We start from the raw sequence: 15,135 nt of genomic DNA on the forward strand, positions 1-15,135 counted from the left end.
CCTTCCCCTTCCATTTCCCGCCTCCTGACTGCCCCCCTCAGAACCGCTGACCCATCCAACCCGCCCTGCTCCTTGTCCTCTGACCACCCCCTCCCGGGACCCCCTGCCCCAACCACAGCCCCGGGATCCCATCCCCTATCCAACCCCCCCCCCACTCCCTGTCCCCTGACTGCCCTGACCCCTATCCACACCCCCACCCCATGACAGGACCCCCGACCCATCCATCCCCCCCACACTTCTTGTCCCCTAACTGCCCCCCAGGACACCCCACTCCCTATCTAACCCCCCTGCACCCTGTCTCCTGACTGCCCCCCCGAACCTCTGCCCCATCCAACCGCCCCTTCTCCCCTGACTGCCTCCTGGGACCTCCTGCCCCTTATCCAACCCCTCTCTCCCCCGGCCCCCTCACCGTTCCGGTGGCAGGACAGGCTTATTGGAAAGCCTGGCGAGGGGGGACAACAGGGGAGGGGCTGGGGACTAGCCTCCCTGGCCAGGAGCTCAGGGACCAGGCAGGACGGTCCCGCGGGCCGTAGTTTGCCCACCTCTGCAATAGCACATACAATCCAACGAGATATTGCTGTCTACCAGATCAAGACTTTTAGAATGATACCTCACAAGGCATGCTTTGTACAAAACATATCCTAATTACATGACAGGGGTGAATACTGGGGTGCCAGGGTATCACACATGGGTTTGCTACACCTTAAATTTTACAGTACTAGATGACTCTATCTTATTGATTAATTATACACTGCCACCAAAACCCATTCAGAATGGAGTGAGTCTTCTTGACATCCCTTCTGTGTCTCCTTCTTTTATCTAGTTACTTATATGACCTTCCTCACCACAGTATCTAGGCACCTTGCAACCATTAATATATTAATGGATTTTATCCTCCAAGATCATTGAGAGGTAGAGAAATATTATCCCTATTCTACAGATGGGGAACTGAGGGTAGATTAAGTGACTTGTTTAAAGTCACAAGTGAAGTCTGTGGTTGAGCGGGGAATCAAACCCATGTCTGAGTCCCAGGCCAGTGCCCTAGACTGTCTTTCCTCTATTAATATTCCTTGAAGGCAGACCTTGTAAGATTCATTCTCACAGGATAATGTGCAGTGTAGAAGGTTTTTCTTTTATCACCAACAGTTACAAATCTATCCCCCCACCCCAATCTGGTTTCTTGTGCAAAGAAAATGCATAAACTTTATCTTTAAAGCTTACTGACAAAAGAAAAATATGTACAAAAAATTTACTGAAACATGTTATAATGGTATAAACACTTTTGCATTGATATTGAACTGCACCCACAGAAGGGGGTTGCACCAATTGAATGGAATCAGTATAAAACCCCATTTAATTAGATCTGCCTCAGATTCTTTCTCTGTAAAACTTGCTGTCTCTGAGCGAAAGGCAAAATTTCAACTACTCACTTAATGTTTTAGTCTTAGCACTTGCCCACCTCCCCATTCCAGAACTCCTCCACCAAAAGTATACTTGAATGAAAATATTATAGCCAATATTGTGCACTTATAGGAAAGTAGGTCCAAATTCTGCTCTCGCTTATATTTGGGTAAATCTGGAGTAACTGCACTGGTTTCAAAGAAGTTGCCTTCCGTTTACACTAGTGTAATTTGGCCCATTTTGAATAAATACACTGACATATATTTAAGACTCCAATGAAAAAAAACAAAGCAAACCAGAACCAAGCCAGCTCAGACTTGTTTTATGTTTGCTGTGCTTTAAATCTAAAGTTAAAGTGCAATTTGAGTTTTTAATTTTAAAGAAAAAATGGTTTCATACCGAGCTGTCTTTCCGTTCCCCCATGTCCAAAGCTTTATCTTGCATTATGGTCAGCCTTTCAGTTCTTCTTGTTAGTACCGAAATGTAAGTAATGGCGAAAAACTGAGCAAGGAAAGGGCAAAGGGCAGGTGCAGTTTGATCTTCAACTCCTTTGTTTTGTTTTTGTCATATTGGAAATATTGTTTGAGTGTCCCTCAAACCTGGAGGCTTTAGCTCTAACTGAGGATGCCCTAATGAGCCCTGGGAAAAAATAAATCACAAACAAACTTTTTGCAAAGCAGTTTAGAGCAGTGTTTCTCAAACTGGAGTCTGCGGACCCCTGGGGGTCCATGAGGGCACTCCACGGGGTCTGCGGGCCATGTTGATCAATTCCTTCCCCTCCCTCCCTTAACTCCTCCTCCTCCCTCCCAGCACCTCCTGCACACCAGAGAACAGCTGTTCAGCGATGTGCAGGAGGTGCTGGGAGGGAGGGGGAGAGAGGAGGCGGGAAGAGGTGGGGCAGAGGTGGAAATGGGGGTGGGGCCTGAGGCTGAGTGGGGGGCTTAGAGGGTCTGTGAAAATTTTAAAATCAAAATGGGGGTCCTTGGGTTGCTAAAGCTTGAGAACCGCTGGTTGAGAGAATCCACTGAGTGTTTAGTGTTTTCCTAATCGGATACTTGTTCTGATGCTTATTGAAGTCAATATGTATCTCCATTGACTTCAGTGGGTGTTTAATTAGGCCCTGCTGAAGCCCAAGAAAAATGGAAGAGAGAGACATTCTGGATCCTCTCCATATCTCACTCCCCTTCCTTCTACACTCAATTTCAACACACTGTTTTGTGTCGGTTTGCTGGATTGGCTGACCCCCATATGTGCATTGGTTGACGTTTTTCCTTATTCTAATCAAAAATATGTTTTAATTAATGGTTTTTAAAAAATGGCTTTAATCTACAAACTGGCTTCTAATGGTTAAATTGCATAATAATTCTGACCAAACAAATCTGAATGCAAGTGAGCAACTCTGGCTCCAGCAGAAGAAGGTTGCTGATAAGGTAGTCTGAAAAAGGCATCAGAGTTCTCAGGCGAGTAGATCATTTTGTAAAACAAAAATAAAGGTCCTTTTGTTTTCAAAGTGGAGGCCTTCAAGCCTGTTACAATGTTCTATTCAAATGTCTAATTAAATATCTTCTGCGTTTATATTGCAATTAGGAGACAATCATCCTGACACTGCATTCTGTTCCATTGACATCCAGTCTCTTAAATCTGTCAAATGGCTGAATCTCTTGAAAATAAGTGGTTTCCTAGAAGTAGGCATTTCTGCGGAAGTTCTTGTGGTCAAAGTATAAGGAACCATTTTAAACACTTGTGGCAAATGTAATAATTTACATAAATATATTAAACTGAACAGATATGGAATAGTTTATGCCTAGGTTTAAGAGTCAATAAACTCCTTTGGGTACCTGCCACAGGAAGTTATAAAGATTTTTATACAGATGTTAAGTACAGTGAAAATTCTGATCTTTGCTACACCAGTGTAAATCTTCATTAATATAAACAAATATCAGAGGGGTAGCCGTGTTAGTCTATATCCACAAAAACAATGAGGAGTCCGGTGGCAACTTAAAGACTAACAGATTTATTTGGGCAAAAGCTTTCGTGCATCTGAAGAAGTGGGTTTTTACCCACGAAAGCTTACATCCAAATAAATCTGTTAGTCTTTCAGGTGCCACTGGACTCCTCATTGTTAATATAAGCAAAGTTACTCAACATTTGCAAAAGTTTTGCTGAGATCAGAATGTGACTCATCCAAGAAGCCCAAATCATAATTTTCATAATACAAAAATGATAGAGATGTATTAACTTTGTAATTTTTAAAATGAGTAAGGATAAGCTATAAAGATAAATATTTTCAAGTAGAAATTCCTATGTCCCCTTAAATCATGGACCATTTCTAACTTTCCTAATACTGTAATTGCAATGAAATATACTCTGTAAAGGGGTCAGTTCACTTTCGTAGATCACATGCAACATAAACACAATATCTGAGCATATGCCTCCTCTGTGCCTCATAATGTACAGCCCTCATTCTAGATTCAAATGTGGCTAATAGAAACCTATTTCTCTGCTATTATTATAAATCACAGACACTGAATCTTGAAATTCAGGTGTTTGGGAACTTAATACATTTTTTAAAAATCCACCCCACTTCATTTCAAGCTCCTTTTTCTTTAATGCCTTCATTTTGGGTCTTTGTTGTACACCTCACCCTTCCAAAGCAGAAAAAAAAAAGTTCCATGCAGTTTACTGTGTATAAAACTTTCATATGAAGTATTTAAAAAACAGTGTCCTTCTGCTCTGTATACACATTAAAGGGCTCCATTCTGGCATTGTAAAAGGGCCTTATAGTGGGTGTAAGTATAATGTATGTATTTTATGCCTTCTAGCATGCCAGAGTGGTGTAAAAAGGCCTTAGTGTAAATGAGAATCAGGCCTTAAAAATCCAGTGTCAGTAAGATTAAGTTAGCCCTTCTGTGCTGGTCAAAATTTTAATTCACCCCACTATTACGCAGTGTGCTATATTCCAATTTGTTTCCACTCTCCTCTCCTGAAATGGCTGCATTTCTATTACGTTTGCATGCTTAGATGCTTTGTCAAGCTCTTTGTGATGAGATATTATTATTATTTTATATTTAAGGCCAGCATATCACTTTGATCCCAGGCAGGCTGAGTTCTAGGGTTTTGAGTAGAGATGTACAAAACACATAGGAAATGTTTACATAATTTTTGTATATGAGGCTCTATAAGATTTCATAGACTTGGGTGAGGGAGATGTTTGCATGTGAAAAACTGCTTTTCATGGTGCTTAAGGGAAGTGAAGGAATAGGCATTTTGGGGGAGAAATGTGCTTTATTCCAGGATCAAATGTTGCCAATTCTTTAACACACTTACCCCAGATAAAAATTTACCAGTCTGAACGTTTTGGGTTTGATTTTTTTCCCTTCAAATCCAGTTTTCAGCAGTTTGTAAATCTTTCACCTGTGTAAATTACTTCCTTGTGAAAATTATAGAAGGGGTTGGAATATGGTCTTCGGGGAAAAGACACATTGCTGTTTTTATTGTCAAATATTAGAATAATGTCAAATGTTAGAATAAATGTTCATGCAACTTGGGTTCAGATTGTGTAATCTTATTTTTTACCGCTTTTTAGAACAAACTGATTCAAGATTAAATTGAACTAAGGTACATGAATTGTGCTAAATCCCCAGCTGGTATAAATCTGCATAGCTCCATTGACTTCAAGCTATATCAATTTGAATCAGCTGAGAATCTGGCCCATTAACTCTTTAAAAATGTGAAAAGAAGCCCTAGCCTTTTAGTATAACACATTTTATAAACGAAGAGACTCATTAAACATGAAGCTGACATGCTTCCGAATTCAGCAATACCTTGCTAATGAAACCTTTGCCCTCTTAAGGTGAGAAACCGTACCAATGCGACTTTAAGGACTGTGAGCGAAGGTTCTCTCGTTCAGACCAACTCAAACGACACCAAAGACGACACACAGGTTTGTTGGCTATAACTCTCTCCTCTTTAACGTTCTTCTTAGCAGGAAGATTCATCCTTAGTTAGACTCCAGGGATGATGATTTTTTACTAGCATTTCAGAATCACAAATTTATGCCTCAGTAATTGAGCTTTTGGATTCTGCAAACTTGTATCAAAACTCTCCAAATGAAACATTCTGCTCTCTGGGGTGATGTGCATGGGGTGGGAAATATTCTCTCTTTTGAACAAGGAATGATTAAACAAAATAAAACCATCTACTAGTAATCTGATAAAAGTAATAATTTAAAAACAATTAATGCAGTTAATACTGCAGTAATGCTTATGATTTAAATATGTAAGGGAAAACCTGCACTCACCCATGAGTGAGGCTCAAAAGGCAATGGAACTACCATGAGTTTGCTGTGCAGAAAGGAGGAGCAGATGATGAAGTGTACACCACACCCACTGCATTCTACAGAGCACGGCTCTGCATCCAGACCCCAATCCTGCACTTAGGCATGTGCATGGGCTTAAATCCTATTGACTTTAAGCATGTAGCTACACTGGCCACAAACTCTGCACTGGAAGCATGTAGCACTCCTTGGCTACAGGGTGGAGAATGTTGTAGCAATTATGAATGGCTCTGTGGCCTGATTCTGGATTGTGGAATATTACAAGGTTTCTTATGCAAAGTCTGTTTGCTCAGTTTTTATCCTAAGGAAGACAGTTTGGCCCTTAAGAGGTAATAGGAGAATTATGATGGACTTCAGCTGTGTGAAACTTTCCATAATGAAACCTGAAACGATGGGAATCTTTCGGTTTCAACATGAAAACTAGCAGTTCATGTAAACTTTCTTTGGGTTTTGCAAACCTTAAATCAGAATCCCCAGTGGTGGCTCTTTTGGGGTGAGGAGGGACATTTTTGAGACTGTTACGTGGCATCACTTAATTTCCCCCCCTAATATATACATTTTTGACGATCCCATGGTAGGTCTTCTGGGTTGAACAAATCCTTAAGAACCCATGTACAATATATATTGTTTAATAAAACTTGTCAGGTGGATTTTTTTTCAATCTGGTTTTACCAAATTGAATCCAAATACACCAAGCTTGAGGTGGAATGCCAGGGGTACCAAACCACAGGAACCAAAAAAATAACTTTGCGGAGCTTTTCTTGATCACGACTTTTTGAATCCTATGATTAGTGCTTGCTTACACTGGCTGCAGCTGGGATGTTTTATACCTGAAAGTGTTAACTGGTCTGTAGGAGAAAGATAGGGTTATGAAAGGTTAAGTTGTACAGCAGCCTGATTAATGATCTTTGAGACACGTAGGCGGGCAGCTGGGGAGGAGTAGTTACAGGAATTATTAAAAAAAATGCCAGTATTTTGATAATTCAGAAATAATTGATCTCCCTGACCCTTCCCAAAAGTTGTTGGAGTACGGGAATAGATTTGTTTTATCTATTTAGGTGTGAAACCCTTCCAGTGTAAAACCTGTCAGAGAAAGTTCTCCAGATCTGATCATCTGAAGACTCATACCAGGACTCATACAGGTAAAACAAGTGCGTAAACTTTTCTTCACATTTATATTTCATTATTTATTTAAACTAAATAAATTTTATTGTGATTTAAATGTTTAGCGAGAGTCTTCGAACCTGGGTTAACATTTTCAAAAGTGCCCAAGTGACTTAGGAGCCTGAGTCCCATTGACTTTCAGTGAGACTTGGCTCCTAGATGCTCAAATCACTTATCAAAATAGGACTTAGGCTCCTGTGTTACTTAGATGCTTCTGAAAATGTTACTCCTGGTTACTTCATGCTTTTAGGACATGTCAGTTTGGCATAATGTATTTTGTCAGCTTTTGTGAAATGGCTTTAGTGATCTCAGCCCACAAAGATCCACTGTGCATAAACTATCATCCCCACAACAGCTCACAAAGAGGCCATTTAGTGCCAGCCTCAGCAGAGGGGCTGTGTAAAGGATCTTCTCATCTCTACTCATGGCCCCTCTAGGTCAGGGTTGAGGCCTAATGTAAGGTATCTTGGGGAAGCTGGCATCACTGTAATCTCTCCTGAGGATAAAGACAGCACCTTTTGCCAACAGTAAACAGCCACATGCACAAAATCTAAAGTAAAAACACACCAAAATGTCCAAGGAACATTTGAGGAAACATAATGATGGAATTACAATAGATCCTTTCCATAGCATTTTAACTGAAACCTCATGTTCTGGGAGTAATTTAGAATTATTTTTGCACCATTCTTAGCTGAACAATTTGATCTACTAATTTACTTATAAAATCAGAATATCTTGCCAATAAACAGCTGCCTTTCTAGAGTTCAATATTATTAGATACCTCAGTGCTATTCATAATGGTCTCAAGCTTTGAGACATGCCTCCATACTGCGAGACAAGGACTTGTAAAAAGTCCTACTCTCCCAGCTAAGATAAGGAATTTTTCTCTTCCCTTCCCTCCCACAAAATTTTCATATTTAAGATGTAAAACATAATTTACATAAATCAGAACTATTCGCCTGTGGAATACTGGCACTTTCCAGGCTGCATCCAAAAGAAAGCATAAGACAATGTGCTGTGTATTTCATTGTCTACACTTTTATGGTCTGCAAATGGTAAAGGGTACAGTTTTAACCTCTGGTGTATGCCCACAGTTACAGTGTGACCTTGGCCTGAAATAGGGTGCATCTTCTCTAGGAAAAAAGGTGTGGTCATAGTTAACATGACTTAATATGAGGTAAATTCCTAGTGAAGGCAAGCCAGTGTGTAGTTTTCACATAAATTAGTAAATTGCGTTAAAGGTCATGGGGGAGTGTAGGTTTTACCTCAACCTGTTAACATGTGACAACTACAAACTGTCTATTTTCACTAGGATTTACCTCATGTTAGCTAACTCTAGTTATGAAACCACATTTTCCCCCCTAGTGAAGACAAGGCACAAGCTCTGTTCTGTGCCTGAGTGAAAGGACTAACACGACTCAAGCAAAGACTAGAGCCTGGGGCTTTACCATCTTGTAGCCACAATGTGAGCTGGACCTGTGTCTTCACTGCCAAAAAAAGGTGTGTTTTTACAACAAGATAGATAACTCAAGATGTCTCCACGGGGATCAACGGAGCTAAGGTGCACAGGTAGTTTATTCCTTCATGTAGCTAGCTGAGGTCAGTACTATAGCACCCCACTTGGAGTTGACCTTGACTAGCTACATCAAGGCAGAAATTACAGTGCCTTGTCTCCACAGGGATTTTAGAGTGAGTTAGTCATCTGACTCTAAAAGGCACAACTGTTTTGGCAGGGAAGACAGCCTGTAATACTTCCATAGGGGAGTAAGGAAGTGTCCCCTTTCTTCCTGTATTTCCCCACATGGCTGCTAGTCCTCCTCCTGAGCAGGCAGGCAGGAGTGGGCAGAGCTTTGACTGTCTCCCCAGTGTGCAGGATAGCGTAGCTGATCCAGCATGGAAGGAAAAGTAATCTGCACCCAGTATAGGCTTGTAGCAAGGCGAGAAGCAGATTTTTCTCTGGGGCAGCATAATTACATGCTACTTTTACTCAGGGGTTCTGGCAAAGCTACAATCTAGCCCGTAATGAGTAATTCACATCAATGAGGATGATTTGGTCAGTGCTGCTGAGAACTGATGGGGTGATGTTCACTTATATAAATGTTATGATTTTATTAGTAATTCTGACAAGTTCATCTCTGTTCTAAACCATTTGATACCTTTCTGTAATAATCAGAGCTTGTCAAAGTATTTGTTAAGCTAATGAATCAGACTTCAAAACTTTATGCATCTGTTTCACTGCTTTTTGCAAAAAAAACTTCACCACAATTCAAACTTCCCAAGTGTGAATCTGGAATTTTTGAAATGATCTGCACAGAAAGTGAGCCAAGGAGGCAGGTGGGGTAGTGTTAGTTAGGAAAGCTCATTCCAACCCCAGAGTGTATTGCATTGGGGAATGCTGGACCTCTAGCCAGCACAGATGACTTCAGGCTCCAGAAACAGACCTGTTCGTACTTAGAAAGACAAACAAACAAATAGAAAATCCAAGTTTATATCACTAATGATACAAATCTAGAAGAATAAAATTTCTGATTCTGTTCTGACCTATGCCCTGCTCTGAGCTGTTGAGGACATTCCTCCAGCACTCCTGCGCTGTCAGAAATGTGACTTGCTACTGCATTTGCATGCTGTGGTAAATTGAAGAATTGCTAAAAGTGCAGAAAGGATATTTTTCTATTTGGGGTCTGTTTGATTTTTTGATTATTGATCTACTTAGGGGAGTGCTAGGAAAATATGGAGCATTCTGGGCCTCCAATAATTTCCCATTCTTTCTTCTCAGTGGAACATGTGAGGTCTGCTTCACTTGGAGAGCAGTGAGGAACTTTCTGAATCAGCTCGCCAAGCCTGAGGCTAAGCTCCATAGACCTCTTCTTACCCAGCTCCATAAGTCTTCACTGTGCATTGATGGCTTGATAGAGCCTATTGAAGTCATTGGAAATGACTGACTTCCTTGGGCATTGGATCAGGCTTTAAAGAATAACCACTGGTGTGCCAGGCCCATGTGCTTCCTTCAGGAATGTGCTCTTGCAAATGTTCAGCTTAATCTTAAAAGGGCATCTTTAAAACATAGGTTGAGTGAGAAATGCTCTCATTTAGGGCCTGGTCTTGCAAAGCACTGAGCATTGAAGTGAATGGGAGTTGAGGGCATTCAGTGCCTTAAAGAGCTGAGCCCATAATTAGTTTCCTATTGAAAGGAGTTATAAAGAAACAAAATAAATGGTAAATGTTTCAGTCCATCTCTATGCCAGTTAAACAATGGGGTGTTTTTGTTAACAGGTGAAAAACCATTCAGCTGTAGATGGCCCAGCTGTCAAAAAAAATTTGCCAGATCCGATGAATTAGTCCGTCATCACAACATGCACCAGAGGAACATGACTAAACTTCAGTTGGCCCTTTAGACAATTCAAACAAATGAATAAACCAGATGGGACATTATGAACTACTGCAAACTTTTCCATCATCCTTGACCACCTCTTTAGGAAAGCTACGGCTGTCTTCACTACCCAGCTGAGACAAGTTAACTAAACCGTAGGATTCTGGTCAGTTTTGTCATCCATTTGGCCTTTAAAAAAAAATTTCCCATTCAATGTTAAGTAGTTTTATTTTGTTACAAATACTGTTACAGTTAAAATATCACTATGAACTGTAGTTACTTTTGATTTTTTTTCTAAAAAGCTTTCAATTTTTATTTCTTCTTGAACTTTTCCAGGTGCAAATTCATTGCACCTTATTCAGTTAAACTGTGTGTAGGGCATGTGTGCATGTCTGCTAAGGTAAGCTTTGTGCTTACTGCAAATGTGCATATGGTTAGGTTTCCAAATTCTAATACAACCACACACTCCAAAAAAACACCTGAGACATTTTTGGTAAGCTTTGTACTTCTACTGCCTGAGGGCAATTTTTTAAAATGTAAGGTCTGATTTGAATTTCAAAAATCAACTTAAAAAACCCCCCAGTTTCTAGAGCAGTTAAAGCTAGATGAAGCAATACCACTTTGTGCAGAAAATGAGAATCTTACAATTAAGTTAACTTGCTTTTAACATTATAGCATTGATCCCACAAAATTGTATTTTCTCTGTTTAAATCATTTTTTTTGTACTGGTTTAAATTTATTCCATCATGAGATGCACAGATCTCCTTCTTACCCCAAACGGATTCCAGTCATTGTAGACATTTGGGATTTGTTTACAATGTAAACCACACTGGTTATGTGGTTAGCAAGCTGTATAAACTTAAAACTGAACTTAAATGGGGCTGGTCCAGGATCTCCATTGACAGATTACTCTTAAGATAAGTAACTTAAAAAGACTCTTCGTCAAGTATATGTGAAAAGAGACATTAGTGTGAGGAAATATATTGTTTCAGGGTTTTGGAAGGAGGGGTTTATTATTTCCTATTAATTGCTTGAAATTGTGTGTGTGTATATATAAATATATCTGATAATGTATTGCTCTTAGACAACTAAAATTAGAAAGTGTATAAATATTAGATGCATCACTGTTCTGATGTTGTTGCTGTTACAAATTATTGATAACACTAAGAATGTAACCTGCATTTTTCACCAAGCTTTCAATTAAAGCCCCTTCAAAGAGAAAAAAACGAGAGTCCAACAGCTGTCTTGTTTCATGGCTGGTATTAGATTTCACATGCCATGTCCAATAGTTCCCATTTTTTGTATATAAAGGTACCACCAGCATTGATGACCACTGGTTAACCTGTCCAGGTCTTGACCACAATTTATCCATCTCACTGGGGAATTGTACTGGCAACAGAAAACAGTATCAGGTTTCATATTATGTTATAAAACAGTTGCTTCAATCTTTTTTTTTCTTACAATAGTTTGTGTTGGTCTAACCCACTAAAAGACAATTTGAGTGAAAACACTACAGCTTAGTAAAAAATGTTTGAAACAGAAAATATTGACCTATAGAATCACATGTTGTAGTTCGCATGAATACCTTTTTAGCTTCGGAGGTCATAGGCTGGATACCAAGTAAGACTTAAATTACAACTGTGGTGCATTAAATCAGTTGAGCAGGTTTAAAAAACACTCATTCTTTTCTAGAAGGTGAAGTGTGAAAATGAGGATAAAAATAACGGTTCCTTTGTCATCCTGAGTGATTTTTATTTTGTAAATAAATACAACCTGATTTGGTGCCCTCAGGCTCAGATTTTGACCTTGCAAAATTATTGTATCCTAATTCCCTTTTCATTAACTATTTTTAAATCGTTCCAAGATTTTTTCTTTCTCTGTAATGCAACACAAAGGCACTCCAGCTATGATAGGTTAAGCTTTTGGCAGCTGCATCCTCAAGAAAACTTAACAGTTAATTCTTTAAGTTCTCTTTTTCACATGGATATTGCATCATTGTTAATTACTGTTGGGATACTGTGACTCATTTATATCAGTCAGTTTTTATCTTTTGCTGCAAAAAGACAGCATCTCTCTGGAGAAACCCATAACACGTGTGGCAAACATCAAATATTTGGAGCGAATGGTGGGTGTGAAACTATGCAGTATTAAACAAATAAAACAGCCCCACCTCGTCCTCTGGCAACATTTAGCTTTAGAAAGAATGTTCTCTGATTTTACCAGTAGCGTTCTCTGACTACAAAAATCTGCACCCAAAAGAGAGATCTGCCAGATGTGTTTACACTATAAACAAAAAAATCCAACCTCAAGTTATGCCTGCATTAGTCAAACATAAATAAAACTATGTCCCTGAAATGTAACCAAAACTACAGGACAACATGGCCCAGACTTTCAGTGTCCAGCAAATAGGGGTGTCCACAGCTTTCCTCCTGTAGTGAATTGCAGGGCAAATAATAATAGAAGGATACACAACTGCACAAGCCAAAAATGAAGGCTGGGTTGCTGAGGGGGGCTGAACATCTGTTCTTTTGTGTTTTGACTCCAGCCACTTTTTCTACGACAGTGCCCCCTGGTACAGTAACCTATGATGTTCACCATACCTGCAACATTCAGACTGCTATGAGAACAGTGTTTACATTTTTTTTACTGTTTTTTTTTATTTCTAGTCTTCTTACAGTCTTTGTCAAAAGAGGACTTTTATGTCCTTTCCTCTTGTTATCTCATTCTTGTTCTAAAGATTATATCGGACATGGAATCTTTTATTGAGGTGCTTTACTAATTGAATTGTACAAATGTAGTCCACAAACACTACTACTTAAGAGGAAGCGCTGCTTACTTTGAGCCACACACAAACTGTTCATTGGGCTCAGTTTCTGTTGCTCAGCCCTCTATAGGGAAGATGGGCAGCAGGGAGGCTGTAGTCTATATTTTAGGCATGTTATATGTGGCCTGAGGTCTCTGGGAAAGTTGTCAGTGCAACAATTAATTGAGCAAATCTTGTAACCCTCTGCCTTGTGTTCTTAAACTGAAAATAGTGAGTTGTATTATTTTGACCATTTTCTATATATTTTACTGCGCTTAGTTTAGCATTCCTGCTCTGTAGCTTCAGTAACTCCTAGAAGAAAAAGTAGCCATCCACCATATAGTAGCGTGTTACTTACATAAGGTATGCAGTGTTGTAGCCATGTTGGTCCCAGGATATTGGAGAGAGACAAGGTGGGTGAGGTAATATCTCCCTTACATAAAATGGATTCGCAATTCACTGCCATTCCATTTATTTGGTTGCATTATGATGCAAAAATCTATACAGGTAGTAGTGGTAAGCAGCCTAATCTCTCCTATTTCTTATCTCACTTGCTGAGATCCAGGGGATCACTAAAATCTTTTTTGAAGACAGCTGAGTACAGCTAAATGTGCCTTTCTTTTTTGACAAGAAGTAACTTAAAACATCCTGTATTTAATCACACTATCATATTTTTGGGTAGCATCTTATTCTTTCAGGCTATGGACGATGGTAAATCAAGATGAGGTACAAAGAAGTTTTCATTTTGCTGGGACTATAGTACTATTCTGAATAATCTAGCCTATAGTCATAGTTACATCCATCTGAGAAGAGACAGTAGTGAGGAATGAGTTTATAACTATTTGCATGTCTCCCTTTAGGCCAGGCAAAGTGTGTGTGTTTTTAGATGGCCCTACAATCATCTCTAGCTATTTCAGGATGTCAGTAGAACTGACTTCATTCCTCTACCAACCAGCCTTAAAAAGACAACTGGGGCCTGGAGATATAGGTTTGTACTTTGAACAAAGGTTTTTTCCTCCTGAATAGGCACTGGTTAAACCTCATTTGTCAACTATATTCAGCATATTGCCTTTCAAACAGGAACCATGTGAGTATGTCAAAGAGAGCTGCTAGGCTGGGTCAAACGTATTAGACCCTTGTTCAACAGGCTAGTCAAGCTGCACATGGCCAGGGTAGAGAGGGGGCACTCAGGAGCTGGTTGCAGCTCCCAGATTCAGGGCTGCCTGAGTCTGGTACAAATTAGGGCTGCACAAGGACAACCCTCAGGGAAATTGCCAGTGGAGGACTGGGAGTAGTTCACTCCTCCCTATCCTGCCCATGCCTGCCCCAGCATGCTGCCTTCTTCCCATTATGTCACGGGTCATCGGGCAGAGGGGGGAAGCAGCTGGCTCAGGACATGGTGGAGCTGACTCCACCAGCTTTCTACTTGTCGGGAGACCTCCTGTACAGTGGGAATTCTCCACTGGTCATCTCTTGCTGGGTTAAGGCAACTTTGCACTGCTTATGCAATGCAAAATGGCATTAGTGGTCAGAGAATCGGGCCCTATGAATATATATATAGTTTTATAAAAAAGAACTTTTCAAGATAGAAGACGTGAAAGAAGTTAGAACTGGGAAGAAGTTTGATAATATGGACCTGGTCACAATAGTGATGAGTAAATAATAAAATTAAGAAAAATCCCAACCAAGACAATTAATAGGAAAACCAGAAATGCAGCCAGAACTGTTCCACCCCAAATAATAAATACAAGGATAAGTTGCCAAGTGAGGTCAAAGAAGCAAATGGGAAAGTGAGTTTAAGAGACAGCAAGACACTTTTATGGAGAGAGAGGGGATTGAAGGATACGGTGACAAAAGGGGGAAGAGAGGGGGAAGAGTTGAGATAAACTCGGAGGACAGGCTTGGTGGGCCAAGTGGCTCTATAATTCAGAGTGCGCCTGTGAGTTGCAGGAGTTCTGTAAAGTAGCTGAGAAGGCTATCAGACCTCTGGAGGAGCCTCACATACATGTCAACAAATGTGAAGACTGACGGTAAAATGCCAGAATGGTTTGAAGGGAAGAT

The 15,135-nt window shown here is 40.1% G+C and overlaps 1 protein-coding gene across 5 annotated transcripts in view; it reads left to right on the forward strand.

Annotated features, from left to right (window-relative positions):
• WT1 (WT1 transcription factor) overlaps window positions 1–11,497 on the forward strand; it is a 48,385-nt gene extending 36,888 nt beyond the window's left edge. For 4 of the 5 annotated variants that reach the window (XM_048854282.2, XM_048854284.2, XM_048854285.2 and 1 more), the window contains 3 exons: window positions 5,255–5,344; window positions 6,796–6,888; window positions 10,175–11,497. In XM_048854282.2, the coding sequence (XP_048710239.1) occupies window positions 5,255–5,344; window positions 6,796–6,888; window positions 10,175–10,296 (305 nt within the window). In that variant the 3' untranslated portion in view covers window positions 10,297–11,497. The remainder of the gene's footprint in view (window positions 1–5,254; window positions 5,345–6,795; window positions 6,889–10,174) is intronic. The other variant, XM_048854283.2, reaches the window with a different exon arrangement.
• Window positions 11,498–15,135: the final 3,638 nt, after the last annotated feature.

This window comes from Caretta caretta, chromosome 6, assembly GCF_965140235.1.
Source record: "Caretta caretta isolate rCarCar2 chromosome 6, rCarCar1.hap1, whole genome shotgun sequence".
NCBI classification, from domain to species: domain Eukaryota; kingdom Metazoa; phylum Chordata; order Testudines; family Cheloniidae; genus Caretta; species Caretta caretta.